At 45.2% G+C, this 18,353-nt stretch overlaps 1 protein-coding gene across 2 annotated transcripts in view; it reads right to left on the minus strand.

The window, feature by feature from the left end:
• klhl14 (kelch-like family member 14) overlaps positions 1-18,353 on the minus strand; it is a 150,372-nt gene that overhangs the window by 42,259 nt on the left and 89,760 nt on the right. For both annotated transcript variants that reach the window (XM_059980148.1, XM_059980156.1), the window contains one exon: positions 2,375-2,464. In XM_059980148.1, the coding sequence (XP_059836131.1) occupies positions 2,375-2,464 (90 nt within the window). The remainder of the gene's footprint in view (positions 1-2,374; positions 2,465-18,353) is intronic.

An 18,353-nucleotide genomic window follows, 5' to 3' on the forward strand; every position in this document is an offset into this window, starting at 1 on the left:
ACTAGTGAGATGCTGCAGGGATCAGTGCTGAGACTGTTCTCCTGTTAAAATTATATATATTAGTTATTTAGAGGAAGGAAACAAATATGCTGTGGGCATATTTGCCTGATGCTGAGGGTGTGGAAGAGCAGAGAGATTATAATCTATAAGGAATCTACAATGAATACAGAGGCTGTGAAAGGTTGAGTGAATAAGCAAGAAGTTGAGAAATGGAAATCAATGGCAGAAAATATCAATTTATTCACTTTGGAGGAAAGAATGTTATTTACCTGAAAGCATTCAGCAGAAAGCTATAGTAGGAAGGGAATGTAGGTCCTCATCCATGAAACCCAGAGAGTTAGCAAGCTGGCTTTTTATATTAGGAAGGGAAATGGTGATTGGAGAGTAAAAGTAGGGAAGGTTTTCACAACCTTAAAAGGCTTTGGTGAAACCCAATCTATAACCAACAGTTGGGTCTCCTTACTTAAGGAAGTGGTCGGACAGTCAGAGTTGTATCGGTGATGCACCATCAATAACTCACTCTGAGACGTGAAGGCGAGATATCAGCTTTTATTGACTGGTAGAAGGAACAAGCAGTGAGTGACCACCATACTGCATCCTGGAGACTGATAGGCCGGGCTCTGGCCTTGATCGCCTTTATACAGGGGTCTGTGGGAGGAGCCACAGGAGCAGTCAGCTTTGGGTGTGTCCAGACAGGTCTATGTAGTTCACCACAATTGGCCGATATGAGCCCTTTGGTCCACCACATCAATGTCTGCCTTTTGTCCATATGCCTTGCTACACCACTGCTATGCTTCCCACCTCCTGCTACATTAGTTTAAACTCTAAATTAGCAAAAGCAAACCTCCCTGAATGAACATTCGCCTTCAGTTTAAGTGAAACCTACTTTTCTTGTCCCACCTGCTCCAGATGTGATCCAGACGATCCAGGTTTCTAAAGTTGTCTATCCTGCAACAGTTCTCTAGCCACGAGTCCTACTCTTCTATTTCTACCCTTACTAGCATGTGGCACAGGGAATAATCCAGAGATTATGACCCAAGTTGTAATTCCTGCATGACTCTCTAAACACACTCTTTTTCCTCCTTCTTTTATGTCATTGGTACCAATACCTACAATAACCTTGGCTATTCTCCCTTCCCCTTCCAAATATCTTGAACTGAGACATTAATGACCTTGACATTAAGGAGGTAACATACCATTTTCAAGTCTTGATCTCACCGACAGTAGTGCTGCTTTATTTCCCTCCTTAACAAATCGCTGACCACCACAGCTTAGCAAGACATTTCCCTCTCCTGCTGTGTGTCAGAGTCAACTATGGCACTGCAAACTTGGCTGCTGCTGTTGCTTTCTTCTGAGGGGCAATGCCCCCCCATAACAAATGGTACGAGAGAGGAATGGCCAGAGAGTCTCCTGAACTTACCATCCTTCTCAGTAGCCCCTTATCTCCTTACTTCTGTACCTGCAGTGTGACCAACTCACTAAATTTTCTGTCTATGACACTGTACACTGTACAGAGACACCACATGTATTTCGGAGAGGGAATTCAAACATAATCTTGACTATGGAGGAATTGTCTTATGAGGAGAGACTGAATAGACCAGGTCTATAATCACTGGATTTAAAATAATGGGATGTGATCTTATTGAAACATGCAGGATATTTAATGAGCCTGACAGGACAGAATCTAAGAGGTTGTTTCTTTTTTGAGGGGCAAAGAACCAGAAATGTCATTATAAAGAATTTCTTTGGAATTCCTAGTCCCAGTAACAGTGGAGTCTAAATCCTTGAATGTATTCAAATATGAGGCAGATATTTAGTCAACACGGTAATGGATGGAGAGTTTTGTGGTTGGGGAAACTTATTGAATGGCAGAGCAGGCTGAAGGCATTGAATATCCTACTCCTGAATCTATGTCTTATAGTCTTATATAATCCTTTACCCAATTCCTGCTACATTAGTTTAATCTCTCTAAATTAGCAAAAGCAAACCTCCCTAAATGAACATTAGTCCTCAGTTGAAATGATAGCGAAACAGTACTGGTGAAGTTACCGAAAAAAGGAATTAATGACCATTTGCAACAACTGGGAACTTGCTTCTTGTTAAGTCAAGTGGAGAGAAACAGGATTGTAGTGCTTTCAATTCTGTTATAATGATAAAGTTATGATGAGAAGGGAAATTAACTTGGAGTTTAAGTAACACCATAAATACCTGAATTTTAACAAGTTTTCCCCTACTTGCCCCACAGTTGTTACACTTACTGGGTTTATTGACGTTTAACAGATAAATGAATGCAACTTTCATTATTTCTGTTCCCAAAAAATATTGATGCATCCTTTTGACGTGAAGTATGAAGAACCATGCAGTTTGTTATTACCATTTGGGTTCCATTGGTCTTCTCCTCCTAGTACAAACAGGAAGTTTTCTACTTCCACAACACAGTGATGGGCACTGTTATAAGGCATTACTGAAATAGAAAAAAACAAAAAGCAACTTTACTAAATGGTCATGTTACAGGATCAGAATGGCTTCTTATCCTTTTCAGTGATCAGTTAGCTAAAGTTACTGGAGGCATTTCATTATCACATTGATTTTCAAAGCATAATGGAAAATACATCAAATGTCTGGTTAACTCTTGGAAATTTACTACCCCAGTTTCACCATAAGAGGATGTTTGAATGGTTGAGAATCCTTTGTACTAAAAAAAAGAAATGAAAAATAATTTGCAAAGGCTATAAAAGTATAGATCTCCCCGTCTGCAGAGGGATTAATTCAAAATTCAAGATTGTTTAATATTATTTCCAATACACAAGTGTAAAGGAGAATGGAATAATTGTTACTTTGGATCCAATGCAGCACTAAAAGAACAATAAGATAAAGGACACAATAATTTTAAACACCCAATAAATAATAATAAATACATACAATAGCTTATATACATAGATCAGTTGTTCTTCTATAAAGTGATGCTAGGCACAGGAGTGTCTGTACATAAGGTGAATCAGAGGAAATGATGAAGTAAAGGTGGTGGGGGTGTGGAGGGGCGGATTTGTGGGTAGTGATGTTCATCAGCCTTACTACTTGGGGAAAGTAACTGGTTTTGAGTCTGATGGTCCAAGCATGGATGCTACCTAGCCTCCTCCCTGAGGGGATTGGGATGAACAGTCCATGAGCAGGATGGGTGGGATCCTTCATGATATTACTGGCCCTTTTCAGCACCTTTCTGTATCCATTTAGTAGTGTTTCCATACCATGCAAAGGTGCAGCTTGTTAGGATGTTCTCTGCTGCACACTGTAAAACTACATGAGTTTAGATGTGCATAATGCAGTTTTCTTCAGCCTCCTCAGAAAACAGAGAAACGTTGAGCTTTCCTAATTCTGTAGGATGTGTTCTGAGACCATGAAAGGTTACGTGAGACGTGCAGTCCTAGAGGTATGAAACTGCCCTGCCGTCAATGAAAAGCTGGGTGTGAAGTCAATTATCATATCCATTGTCTTGCTGACATTATTCAAGAGGTTATTTGCCTGGCACCAGGCCTCAAACTCTTCCATCTCCTCTCTGTAGGCCGTCTCATCATTGTTGATGATGAGCCCCACCATTGTGATGTCATCGGTGAAAATGACGATATGATTACTCGAGTGTTTGGCATGCAGTCATATGTGACCAGAGTGTACAGGAATGGGCCTAGGGGTCTGCGTTGGGAGCTTTGTAGTTCATAATTTATACACATGATTTGGATGCAAATGCACAAGGCCTGAACCATATGTTTGCAGATGACATGAATTTAGGTGGCGATAGTGAAGAAAGTTATTGGAGATTACTGGGGTGCTTGATCAATTAGGATGTGGGCCAAGGAATGGAAAGTAGATTTCAATACAGATAGGAGTCCAGTGATGCATAGGTAAGTGTCTAGTGATCCCATACAACTTTACTGTGAATGTTAGGGCACTAGGGAGTGTAATGGTGCAGAAGTGCAAATGCATAGTTCATTAAAAGCAGCATCACAGATAAGCAAGCTGGTGGCAAAGGCATTTAGTACACTGGCCTTCATCAATCAGGGCAATAATTATAACAATTGGGCACTATGTTGCAGTTATATGAGCCATTGTTGAGGTGGCACTTAGAACCCTGTGCACAGTTTTGGTTTCCCTATTGTAGGAAAGATGTGGTTAAACTGAAACGAGTGCAGCAAAGATCTACAAGGATGGTACTAGTATTGGAAGAGTATACACAGTTGGAAAGGGAGAACAGACTGGATTTATGTTCTGTTGAGAAAAAGAAATGGCCAAAGGCTAACTTAATCGAGGTCATTAAAATGATATGAGGTTTTGGTGGCATCGATACAGAGTAAATGATTCTTTTTATGAGGAGAACAAAACTATGATTATTAAAATAAAAATGTAACAAAGAAATCTATTAGAAATTCAAAACAAATTTCTTTGCCAAAAGAGCAGTGAGAATGTGAAACTCTCTACCTTAAAACAAATGCCACGAATGCATTTAAGGGAAGCATATTGGGGGACAGTTTAATCAATAAATTAAAATGAAGACTATAGTGAAGAAGTTTGAATGGATCATGGATGGAGCAGATTGGTTGAATGACTTGTTGCAGTCCCATATGTGTTATATAATCTTATGGGTTTTCTCCTCCAGGAGAGAGATTTACTATCCAATGAAGCAATGTTGCAAGAAATGCCATGAGTTAGCAAGGCATGTCAAGTTGAGCTGTAGACTGGAAAAAATGTTATTTTGTCATAAAGACATACAAAACAAATGGTTCAAATCCATATTCCCCTTAAATTTCACTTTTTTTCAACACCAAGCCTTATACTCTCACCTCACTTTTGATATTCAGTGTCTTCCATTCCACACACAGAGGCTGTGAGGCCACCAAGTGTAGGAAAACAAATGAGTTGTTTGACATTTATCTTGATTTAGGACAAGATACCAAGTGACAGGGTGAAAGGGCCATCCACTAGAACAGAAATGTCCTTCACCAGGCAATGGGCAGAGAGAACAAAAAGGAACAACCCTCCTACTGAGCAAACAAATCTTATTGGTTATTGGTTGTGATTACTGCATCCCCTTTGCTTTAATCAAAGATATACAGCTTCAATGCCATCAGTTTCAGATGTAGCTTATATGTGACAAGAGTTCAGTGATGGCCCAAGTGCAGAAGGAGAGACACGGATACAGTGTTCACTGTGTTTTAACAAAAACTGTTCAGAACAAAGGAAAATAAGAAATGCTGGGCAATAGGGCTGCAAACTAAAACCCCTCAAACTAACTAAAACTAATGTCACTGATGCTCAAAAGCAGTAGCCTAACCCTAAATAATACCACACCCTTAACAGTGTCTATCTAAATCCCTAATCTTTAAAATATGCTGCAGAAAATTGCAAATTCAGTCAACTCCATCATGGGCACTAGCCTTCCCAGCATTAATGTCATCTTCAAGGAGTGATGTCTCAAAAGGGTGGCATTAAGGACACCCACCACCCAGGAATAAGGGGTAGGCCATTTAGCACAGAGTTGAGGAAAAACTTTTTCACCCAGAGAGTTGTGGATCTATGGAATGCTCTGCCTCAGAAGGCAGTGGAGGCCAGTTCTCTGGATGCTTTCAAGAAAGAGTTAGATAGATAGTGTAGTCAAGGGATATGGGGAGAAGGCAGGAATGGGGTTCTGATTGTGGATGATCAGCCATGATCACATTGAATGGCGGTGCTGGCTCGAAGGGCCAAACGGCCTACTCCTGCACCTATTGTCTATTGTCTATTGACATGCCCGCTTCTTATTGCTAGAGAGGAGAAAATGCAGCAGAATGAAGGCATACACTCAATGATTCAAGAACAGCTTCTTCCCCTCTGCCATCAGATTTCTGAATGGACATTGAACCCATGAACACTGCTTCACTACTTTATCTTTTTTTTCACTTTTTGCATTACTTATTTAATTTAACATTTTAATATAGATATACTTCTTACAGAAATTTATATTTTTTTATTTTTATGCATTGCAATGTACTGCTGCAGCATAACAACAAATTCACAGCATATGCCAGTAATATTAAACCTGATTCTGAAAGTGGACTGCAGTAAGCAAGGAGCATTGTCATCACTGTGCTTTTATCAAGACTTTACAAGATTGAAACAGTTAGGGTTTCACTGTAATTGTATTTCACACAGAAAGAGAGAGAAACCCTAATTGCCTGGAATTCTCACATGTGTGATTGCCATCTCCTTTCAGCTGCCTGCCTGCGAGAGCACCCCGACTCTGTGGCAGTGTATATAAGCAGTTCTGTTCTGCTTTGCCCTGTAGGTTGTGAGGAAAGTTCTTCTGTTTACTACTCACCAAAACCAGCAGTGGGAGGGCGATGCAACCGATGGAGGAGCAGGAATGAAGAGGGATTGGAGGAGGAGGAGGTTGATATTGACAATTAAGATCACAATGGCTCCTAACTCTAATGACAAAATTAATGCAAGAACATAACCTCAAGTCGAGCTCTGAAGGCACAGTTATACCACTTGAAAACAGCTTAGTGGAGAGGTGCCAATCATCAGCCCAAGGACCTGGGGATGTCACCCACAGACAACTCACTGTACTGTAAGACCACTCACATTTCCCCATGAGCTAGTCAGCAAGTTTCTCTCTGTATGAGCACAGGTAATGCTGCAAGAGAACAGACCTAAACAGAAATATGCCACACCAAACTCCTCATTCTTGAGCAGAGATAAGCTCCCTAATGCACACTCCCCTCCTTCGCGATCAGTGTCCTGCTCAGCTTAAACCAAAAACTAACTTCAATTAGAGAAGAAATGCACTAGGGCCAAGACTGCTATGACTGAAGGACAGTTTCTGTCTTAATTCAGCTCTGGAGATTGATTTGACTGTGATGTGTTCTGGGGGCCAGGATATCAATGTACCTTTGTCATTGATATCCAGTCTCCGGGGGTGTGTGTCGGCTTGAGACATTGTTGGTCTTCTTCTCAGAGTCACCAAATCACTTCCTACTATGGCCTCCTAGGATGCTTTCTTACATATTGTCTACAAGCAGCCACCTGTGATTGGTCTTAAGTATCAGTCAGAGCTATAGAACCACTGTAAACAAAATCAAGAGCCAAACACTTTGCCCTTTGAACTATTTCCACCATTCAGCACAATCATGGCTGATCATCCACTTCAGTGCCTGTCTACAGCTTCTCCCCCTTTCTCCTCAAATCACTTAATCCCTTCAGATTTAAGAAATATATCTACTTCATTCTTCAATATACTTAATGATTTAACGACCAGTGTCTTCTGTGGTAGAGAATTCTGCAGGGTCAGTACCTTCTAGGTGAAGAAATATCTCCTGATCTATGTGGCATACCCCATATCCTGTTGGGACATCTGGCTTTAGACTCTTTATTGGGACCATCCTCCCTTAATCGACCAATGAACACCCTCACCCACTTCTATCCTTCAGTGCACTTCAGTGCACCTCAACAATCTCTCCTCACGCATCAATCTAGCTATCCCAAGAATAAATCCAGTAACTGTTTATTACATCCCCTCTATGGGAAGAACATCCTTTCTCAGAGAAGGAGACAAAACTGTGCACAAAATTCTACATGGGATCTCAGCAAGGCATCCTTGCTCCTGTATACTCAACTCACGCTCTTTGCCCTGAACTGGTTGATGCACCTGAGTGCTTGCTTATGGTAATTTATGTATCCATGTAAAAAGAAATCAACTCTCACTGTTCCCGTGTAAACAGCAAATAGTAAACCTGCCTTCCCTGTGTCTTTTCTTCACTTTCGTACTTAGAAAAAAATCAATAAATTATTTCTAATCTAAACTCACAATCAGAGACCAGGTTGATTTTGTATTTTAAAATTCTCGATCTGGCAGCTTCTTTGAATGCCAGTGGGAAGTTACTTTGAAAATGTCACATCATTGGAGTTATTCCAGACTTACTGATCTCACACAGCAGCTATTATTATAATACTCATATTGTCATGTGATATGTGAAAATCAACTTAACGTATCGCAATTCAGACTTTATGAATTCACCCTTTCTACCATTAACTAGGCTGCAGTCATGAGACTTACTCCTGATAATATAAGGCAGGTGGTAATAATGAGGCTTTGCGGTTACACATATCTGTTTTTCACCACCCCTCCTGAGCAAAGAAATCACAATATTTTGGAACCTCTAAAATAACCAAAGGCATCTTTATAACGAGTTGGATCTTCAGAAAGGCAAACTGCAAATAACTTGCAGTAAAATCAGAGCTAAGAAAGGCTATTGAATATATGTTGTCTCACTTCCTTGCCTTTTAGTATGATGATTTTCTGCAGCATTGGGCAATGAACTATTCACAGATGCCTAGAACAAATGCCTGGCACAGCAGTCAGCATTTCATTTCCTGCACTATTGACAAGTGTTAGAAGCATTACTTGGTTGTGCAATTTCCCCATTCTGTGGCAGGAGGGTGACTGGTTAGAAGGACAAAATGGTGCTGGTGGCATTTTGCGGGCAGCTCACAAAACAGCTAGATACTCTTCTAAATATACTTCCTCTGAACTACAATCATTGTAATCTGCCACCTGTAATTTCCTTTTAAGGAATGTACTTTTATATTTATTTATTAGCACACAGCATGGAGTCCTCCCTTCTGGCCCTTTGAGCCACACTGCCCAGCAATCCCCCAATTTAACCCTCGCCTAATCACAGGGCAATTTACAAAGACCGATTAACCTACCAACTGGTACGTCTTTGGAATGTGGGAGGAAACTGGAGCACCTAGAGGAAACCCATACGGTCACGGGGAAAACATACAAACTTCTTAGAGGCAATGTCGCGAATTGAACCTGGATTACTGGCACTGTAAAGCGTTGTGCTAACCTCTACACCACTGTGCCACTTTTGAAGCATCTAAACAAGCCACCAATTTTATGATCCCCTGAAGGATTTGGAGAATTTGACTCTTGAACATGGAAATACGACTATCTCCGGGGTGGCCATCGCTGGTGGTAGATGCTACATCCAGGCCCAAGAGTGGAAAATGAACCTGTGCTCAACTCAGTTGCTGTGTACCAATTAAAGTGATGAGCCAGGTTAAAGCAGAGGCCTGAGAGTGGAAAATGAACCAATGTTTGGTGACATTTGCTTCAGTTTCACTGTCTCCCTCTCTTCTCGCAACTACTATCAGGCGGGAGATGCAGGAGTCTTGGGTCCCACTTCGCTAGGTTGAGGAGCAGTTGTTGCCCAGCAGCCATCGAGCTACACTCAACTCAGAGCTGACTTGGCAGCTGTGGCTGCAATTTTGGGGTCTTTGCAGCTAATGTGCTCTGTATTATTTGTTTATTTTTTACTATTTGCAAGATTTGTCCTCTTTAGTACATTTGATGTTTGTCAGTCTTTGTTGTGTGTGGTTTTGTAGATTCTATTGTGTTTCTTTGCTTTGTGCGCGTCTGTAAGAAGATAAATTTCAAGGTTATATATGGTATACATGCTTCGATAATGAATTTGAACTTTGGGCTGCATTTCAACACTTTATTAATCTTCTGCTTTATCTCTCTTCTCCAGGATAGAAAAAGGTCGGAGTTCTCCACCTCCCCCTTACCAACTGTCACATACCACATTTCCTGTAATCTTCAACAAGATCACATCTTTTTTCCCCTCCCCATTCAGCATTTTGAAGGGACTGTTCACTTTGAGATATCCCAGTCTTTTCTTCTGCCTTCAGCAATCACTCACTTTCTTATGTCCTTGTCCTTTCCCATCATCAAAGGACCCAAATAGTTCTTCGAAGGGAAATAGCAATTCATTGGGTGAACAGCTTCATCCAATGTAGTGTATTATATGTGATGTTCACAGAGCAGTCTCCTGTACATTGGAGAAAGCAGCTAAGACTGGGTGTTGACTTTGAGAAACACCTGACCTCAAGCCACAAGGATGTCCTCGACTTCCCGTTGCTGATTACTTTAACTCCAACTTTATCTATACAATGTTCTCATGAGGCCCAGTGCTAGCTTGAAGTGCACCATCTGCCCAAGCACATTGCAATCATTAAGAGCAAATTGTGGCGACCCATTTCCTGGCACATCCGAACCGGCTCACAATTAGCCAGCTTTCCGGCTAAGGGAGATAGCCTACGGGGGGTTTGCGAGCACAGAGCTTTGGAGCCTCTGCGCCACGGGGGGGGGGGGGGGGCAGGTTGAGGGAGGCTTAAAAGTGAGGCTGAGGATTTCGAATAAAGTTTTTCCTTCGACTGCAGCTACCGACTCTGTGTCGTAATTTTAGCGCTGCATGTAGCACACCGCTACAATTGGTGACCCCGACAGTCCAAAAGATTTTTGGACCAGAAATGACTGACGCCGCCTCTGTTCATGCAGTTTCGTTGAAACTGCCGGGTTTCTGGACACAGCGACCGAACCTATGGTTCCAGCAAGCCGAAGCACAATTCCACGTTCACCAGATCACCTCAGAAGACACCCGCTACTACTACGTGGTGAGCTCCCTCGACCAGGACACAGCGGCCCAGGTCGCGGAGTTTGTACAGTCGCCCCCGGCAGACAGCAAGTACACGGAATTCAAAGCCCTGCTCCTCAGGACTTTCGGACTCTCACGGCGTGAGCGGGCTGCCTGTTTACTGCACCTGGATGGCTTGGGCGACAGACCTCCTTCGGCTTTAATGAATGAGATGTTGTCTCTGGCCGACGGACACACACCCTGCCTCATGTTTGAGCAGGCATTCCTGGAGCAGCTGCCTGAGGACATACGCCTGCTGCTGTCCGACGCGGATTTCAGTGACCCCCGGAAGGTGGCAGCCCGGGCGGACTTGCTGTGGAACGCCAAAAAGGTGAGCGGGGCGTCCATCGCACAGATCTCCCAGCCACGCTCCCGGCAGCAAACCAGTCCAGGCCTGGCCACAGAGCCCGCCAACCCCCGGCCCAATGAACACTGGTGCTTCTACCACCAGCAGTGGGGTGCAGAAGCCCGCAGTTGTCGCCCGCCCTGCAAGTTCCCGGGAAACGCCAGGGCCAGCCGCCGCTGATGGCTACAGCGGCTGGCCATCGGGATAGCCTCCTGTATGTGTGGGACAGAAGGTCGGGACGCCGGTTTTTGGTCGACACTGGTGCCGAGATCAGCGTTTTACCTCCGACGAGTTACGACACCCGCAGCAGGGCACCGGGGCCCCCCCTGAGGGCCGTGAACGGCAGCACAGTAAGGACCTATGGCACCCGTCAGGTGCAGCTACAGTTCGGCTCCAGCCAGTTCACGTGGGACTTTACACTGGCCGCTGTAGCCCAACCGCTTTTGGGTGCGGATTTTTTGCGGGCTCACAGCCTACTGGTCGACCTGCCCAGGAAGAGACTGGTACACGCCGAGACCTTTCAGACGTTCTCCCTGGGTGCAGCCCAGTTGCCAGCCCCTCACCTCGGCTCCATCACGCTGTCCGACAACGACTTCACCAGGGTCCTGGCGGATTTCCCATCAGTTCTGGCACCACAGCGGCCATGCCTCGACACGGCGTACAGCACCACATCCCGACCCAGGGACCACCCCTCCATGCCCGCGCTCGGCGGCTTCCCCCGGACAAGCTCTGACTGGCAAAGGAGGAGTTCCAGAGGATGGAGGAATTGGGGATCATCCGGCGGTCCGACAGCCCATGGGCCTCCCCCCTGCACATGGTGCCCAAAGCGACGGGAGGCTGGAGACCATGCGGCGACTACCGCAGGCTGAACGAGGCTACCACACTGGACCGCTACCCTGTGCTGCACATTCAGGACTTTGCAGCAAACCTGCACGGCGCACGGATCTTCTCCAAGGCAGACCTCGTCCGAGGGTACCATGAAATCCCGATGCATCCAGACGATGTCCCCAAAACGGCTCTCATCACCCCGTTTGGCCTTTTCGAGTTCCTCCGCATGCCGTTCGGTCTGAAGAATGCCGCACAGACGTTCCAGCGGTTAATGGACGCGGTGGGACGGGACCTGGACTTTGCGTTCATCTATTTGGACGAAATCCTCATAGCCAGCAGCAGTCGTCAGGAGCATCTGTCCCACCTCCATCAGCTCTGCGCCCGACTGAGTCTTACAATCAACCCCGCCAAATGCCAGTTCGGACTCGATACCATTGACTTCCTAGGCCACAGGATTACTAAAGATGGGGTAATCCCTCTGCCTGCTAAGGTAGATGCGGTCTGCCACTTCCCCCGACCCACCACGATCAAAGGCCTTCAGGAATTCATAGGTATGGTCAATTTCTACCACCGCTTCCTCCCTTCAGCTGCCCGGATCATGCGCCCCCTGTTCGCCCTGATGTCGGGTCCGAGCAAGGACATTACCTGGGACGAGCAGTCCGCCGCCGCTTTCGTTCAAACGAAGGAAGCTTTGGCGAACGCCGCAATGCTAGTACATCCCAGAATGGACGCCCCTACCGCCCTCACAGTGGACGCATCTAACACGGCAGTCGGTGGGGTGCTGGAGCAACTCATCGCAGGTCGCTGGCAACCCCTGGTGTTTTTCAGCAAACACCTGCGGCCACCCGAGCTCAAGTACAGTGCTTTCGACCGGGAACTTTTGGCGCTCTACCTGGCAATCCGGCATATCAGGTACTTCCTAGAAGGTCGGCCCTTCACCACATTCATGGACCACAAACCGCTTACCTTTGCGTTTACGAAAGCGTCCGACCCCTGGTCGTCCCGCCAGCAACGCCACCTGTCCTACATCTCTGAATACACGACGGATGTCCGGCATGTCTCGGGTAAGGACAATGTCGTGGCGGATGCGCTCTCTCGCCCTACCGTTCATGCCCTTTCCCAAGGGGTAGACTTTGAGGCACTGGCAGAGGCGCAGCAGGCGGATGAGGAGATTCCGAGTTACAGAACCGCAGTCTCCGGTTTGCAGCTCCAGGACCTCCCCATAGTCCCGGGTGAGAGGACCCTACTCTGTGACGTCGCCACCGGCCAGCCCCGTCCCGTCGTCCCGACAGCCAGGCGGCGCCGTGTTTTCAACTCCATTCATAATTTGGCGCATCCCTCCATCCGGACGACTGTGTGGATGGTTTCCAGCAGGTTCGTTTGGCACGGACTCCACAAACAGGTCAGTGAATGGGCCAAAACGTGCATGCACTGCCAGACGGCCAAGGTGCAGCGGCACACCAAAGCCCCACCGCAGCAGTTCCATCCCACCCACTGGCGTTTCGACCACATTCATGTGGATATCGAGGGCCCCCTGCCAGTGACCTCCTGACTATCGTGGACCGGTTCACAAGATGGCCAGAGGCGGTCCCGCTCACCGACACCACCTCCAAATCTTGTGCCCGAATCCTGATCACCACCTGGATATCTCGCTTTGGTGTACCGGCCCACATTACCTCTGACAGAGGCGCCCAGTTCACCTCCAGCCTGTGGTCAGCTATGGCCAGCCTTTTGGGGACTCAGCTGCACCACACAACTGCCTGCCACCCACAGTCGAACGGGCTAGTGGAGCGTTTCCACCGTCACCTGAAGTCGGCCCTCATGGCCCGCCTGCGAGGAGCCAACTGGGCGGACGAGCTTCCCTGGGTCCTACTTGGCATCCGCACGGCGCCTAAAGATGACCTGCACGCCTCGTCGGCCAAGTTGGTATACGGCGCGCCCCTGGTCATCCCCAGGGAGTTCCTACCAGCCTCACGGGGGCAAGAGGAAGATCCCGCAGCAGTCCTGGGCAGACTACACGAGAAGCTCGGTAACCTGGCCCCCAAACCGGCCCATGTGGACCTGGCACAACTGGTCGAGTTTCCGGCACCTCGGCGCAGAGGCCGACCTCCCAAGCAGGTTTTGGCCCAGACTGTGGACATTGGGGGGGTGTATCGCCGGTTCTGGCGGGGGGGGGGGTTATGTGGCGACCCATTTCCTGGCACATCCGAACCGGCTCACAATTAGCCAGCTTTCCGGATAAGGGAGATAGCCTATGGGGGTTTGCGAGCACAGAGCTTTGGAGCCTCTGCGCCACGTGGGGTAGGTTGAGGGAGGCTTAAAAGTGAGGCTGAGGATTTCGAATAAAGTTTTTCCTTCGACTGCAGTTACCGACTCCGTGTCGTAATTTTAGCACTGCATGTAGCACACCGCTACAAAATATCAAATTCTACAAATTCAGATAATTTAATTTAATTGCCTGCACCAGAACTGGTGATATTGACTCACTTTTTATCTCTCCGTTGGTACAGCTTGACCCATCAACCATGTCCCAAAGCGTGTATTTGACACATTTTACATTTTTTTTCTGCATTCTTCCTCTTAATATCTGACCTAATTTCATGGGTCTTATGTTCCTTTGTTCAGATTCTGTCTAAATGCCACATTAATCCATTGACTGGACGACATTGTTTTGTGACTTACTACCTCAGCAATTATGGCTTCACCTTCTCAGAGTGATATCCTTCATCTTGTCCATCCCTGCCTCACCGTCTCTTCCACTAAAAACCACTTGTTTTTTCCTTTTCCCCAATTCTTTGACTGAATGTCTTTTTAATCACATATTCTGTCTGGCTTGCTGAACGTTTCCAGCATTTTCTGTTTTTATTTTTGAGTTCTCATATTTGCAGATATTTCTTTTTGATTAGCATATAATTAACCTTTATTGTACCTTTGTAATTAGGTTGCAAGAGTATCAAACAGAGCAGTCATCACCATCCATTTGATATGGTACAATATCTACCAAGGCAACTATTAAGTACTACAATGTTTAAAGGTAGACTCAGTTTTATAAAATATTTTCCACACAGTTTGTTTTGACAAGGTTTTACAACAGCCAGTCTTTTTCATTTGTTGCAGACTATGGAAACACCTGAAAAAAAATCTGTTCATTATAAAGATATGATGTTAATGATGTTAATTTTCTGTTTCTATCTTTACTGAGAAAACTGAATCTGAATCAGAATCAGCTTTAATATCAAAGCAAATGTCATGAAATTTGTTGTTTTATAGCAGCAGTACATTACAATACATAATAAAATACAAAAATTACAAAAGTAAATATATATATAAAATTAAATTAATGAACTAGGGCAAAAAGACAGCAAAAAATAGTAAGGTAGGGTATATGGATTCTTTGTCCATTCGGAAATCTGTTTGCAGAGGGGAAGAAGCTGTTCCTGAAATGTTGGGTGTGTGCCTCCAGGCTTATATACCCCCTCCTTGATGGTAGCAATGAGAAGAGGACATATTTTGTATGATGGGGTCCTTAATAATGGACGCCATCTTGTTGAGGCATCCACTTTTGATGCTGGGGAGGCTAGTGCCCATGATGGAGCTGGCTGAGTACACAAATTTCTGCAGCTTTTTTCCAATCTTGTGCAGAGGCCCCTCTAGATGGTGATGCAGCCAGTCAAAACCCTCTCTGTGGTACATCTGTAGAAATTTGCGAGAGTCTTTGATGACATCTAAGATCTCCTCAAACTCCTGATGAGGTATAGCCGCTATAGCGCCTTCTTTGTAATTGCATCAATATGTTGGGCCCAGGATAGATCTTCAGAGATGTTGAAAACCAGGAACTTGAACCTGCTCACCCTTTCCACTCCTAATCTGTCAAAGAGGACTGGTTTGTGTTGCTACAGCTTCCCCTTCCTGAAGGCCGCAATCAATTCCCTGATGTTGCTGATGTTGAGAGCAAGGCTATTGTTGTGGTCTTTCATTTATTCTGTTGATTCTTTTTTGGATTTACTGCGAATGCCTGCAAGAAAATTAATCTCAGGGTTGTATATGGAAACATATATGTACTTCCATTGTATCCTGAGTAATGGACTACCTGACTGGCAGACCACAATTTGTGTGGCTGCAGTTGTGTGTCAGACATGGCTATAAGCAGCACTGGGGCCACACAGGGGACTTTACTGGCCCAGTTCCTGTATACCTCAGACCTTAGATACAACAATGAGTCATGTCATTTACAATCTGATATCTCAGCAATAGATGGGTGTAAAAGGGTGAATGGGAGGATGAATACAGGGCCCTGGTGGAGAGCTTTGTCAAATGGTGCAAGCTGAATCATCTGCCGCTCAACATCAGTAAGACAAAGGATGGTGATGGAGTTTAGGAAGACCAATCCTGCACTGTTTCCTCTTAGTATTGATGGTGAGGACATGGATGTGATGAGGACCTACAGGTACCTGGGGGTGCACCTGGATGACAGATTTGAGTGCAACAGTACCACAGAGGCTGTGTACAAGAAAGGCTGGAGTTGCCTCTACTTCCTGAGGAGACACAGGTCCTTTGGAGTATGTTGGCCTCTTCTTTACCTATGTAACCCCCTAGGAAAGGTTTCACTGCTAATGTTATGGTTTTTCTGTAGCAGCAGTGTTTGGGTTATGACTAGAGATAATGGGGGCTTTCGAATGTGCACCATCCAATGAAGTGGGTGTTTTTTTTTTGTTGTGTGCTTCAGAACAAGGTAATCTGAATCTTTTGTTTGGTGGAAGATGAGTTGCCGGAAAGGAGAGGTTGTAGACAGCAGGACGGAGTGGACTTGCAGTGGGGCCAGGAGTCGACGAAGCCCAGGGGAAATCAGTGGAGGACCAGTGAAGCTGAAACCCTGAACTCCAACGTGTATATTAGACTGTTTCATTAAAATTGGCCGTCTATTTTTGTTTTTCTTCTACTAACCCTTTAGTCAAATTAAGAATTATAAAGCAAAATCGTTTAACTGCGTATGGTGTACTGCCTGTTATTTCGTGGTACTGATTTGTAGCAGGGTAATGCATCATGCAGCAACTACACAAACAAGAAGTTTTGTGCCTCAGATTTCACACGTTTGGGGGGGCCAGAGACTGTCTTCCCCAGACTAAGGCCACTGGCCAAACCTGGAGGTTACACATGTTCTACCAGTCTGTTGTTACCAGTATAATCTTCTATGCAGTGGTGTGCTGGGGCAATGGCATCAACATGGGTGATGCCAATAGGCTCAATAAAATATTAGAAAGGCTGGCTCTGTTATAAGAGTCAAACTGGACACAATAGAGGCCATGGTTGAACAAAGGACTCTCAGGGAAATCTCAACAATTCTAGGCAATGTTTCTCACCCTCTGCATGCCACCTTGGCTGAACAGAGGAGCACTTTTAGTAATAGACTAAGACAACTGCGCTGCTCCAACGAGCACTAAATGAGGTCATTCTTATCCTCAGCCATTAGGTTCTGTAATGAATTGACCTACAGATGGGGAAGTGATGACCACTCCCCTCCTGTGAGACTATTTGAGATTACTTAATTTTTATTCTTTCTTACTTCTGTTCTAATATCTTGATATCTGGGCACTTGTAATGCTGCTGTGACACTAGAAGTTCCTTTGGGATCACTGAAGTATCTATCTATCTTTGATAATAAATGTACTTTTAACTTTGAAATTTGAACTCAACCAGCTGATCTAAACCACTCCTGTATGTCTCCTTGTCACCATCTGAAATTCTGCTAACGCTAGATGTTAAATTGGCACAGTTGTGTGCATGGAGAGGGTAGAGCAGTGGTCGAAGCATGCATCTTTGAGGTGTACCAGTGTTGACTGTCAATCAGGAGGAGATATTATTTCCTCTGGTCTCCCAGTGAGGAAGTCAAGTATCCAGTTGCAGAGGGAGGTACAGCAGCCCAGGTTTTGTAGCTTGTTGATAGAAATAAGGGCATGGCTGTGTTGAATGCTGAGCTGCAATCAATAAACAGCAGCCTGACTTTGTTATTGTTATTGTCCAACTGATCCAAGGCCGAGTGGAGAGCCAGTGAAATTGCATCTGCTGTAGACCTATTGCGATGATAGACATATTGCATCGGGTCCAGGTCCCTGCTTAGGCAGGAGTTAATTCTGGCCATGACCAACCTCTCAAAGCATTTCATCACTGTAGTTGTGAATGTGATTGGGTGATAATCATGAAGGCAGCTCACCCTGCTCTTCTTGGACACTGGTATGATTGTTGCCCTTTTGAAGCAGGTGGGAACCTCCGACTGCAACAGTAAGAGATTGAAGTTGTCCTTGAATACTCCCGCCAGTTGGTTAGCACAGGTTTCAGTGCCCTATCAGGTACACCATCAGCCCTGATGCCTTGTGAAAGCTCACCCTCTGGAAGGATGTTCTGGCATCGGCTTCTGAGACACAGGACCATCAGATGATGCAGTGTAGTTTTATTCTCCCTTCAAAGCATTGCGCTCATTTGGGAGTGAAGCATCACAGCCATTCATGATCTTACGTTTCACCTTTTAGGAAGCAATAGCCTGCAAACCCTGCCAGAGGTGACATGCACCCGATTCCGTCTCAATCTGAATTGTTCCTTCACTATTAAAATAGCCTTCTGTAGATCATAGATGTTAACATTTCACTTGAATTAAGTGGTTGCATTGGAGT

Source organism: Hypanus sabinus, chromosome 1 (genome assembly GCF_030144855.1).
Source record: "Hypanus sabinus isolate sHypSab1 chromosome 1, sHypSab1.hap1, whole genome shotgun sequence".
NCBI classification, from domain to species: domain Eukaryota; kingdom Metazoa; phylum Chordata; class Chondrichthyes; order Myliobatiformes; family Dasyatidae; genus Hypanus; species Hypanus sabinus.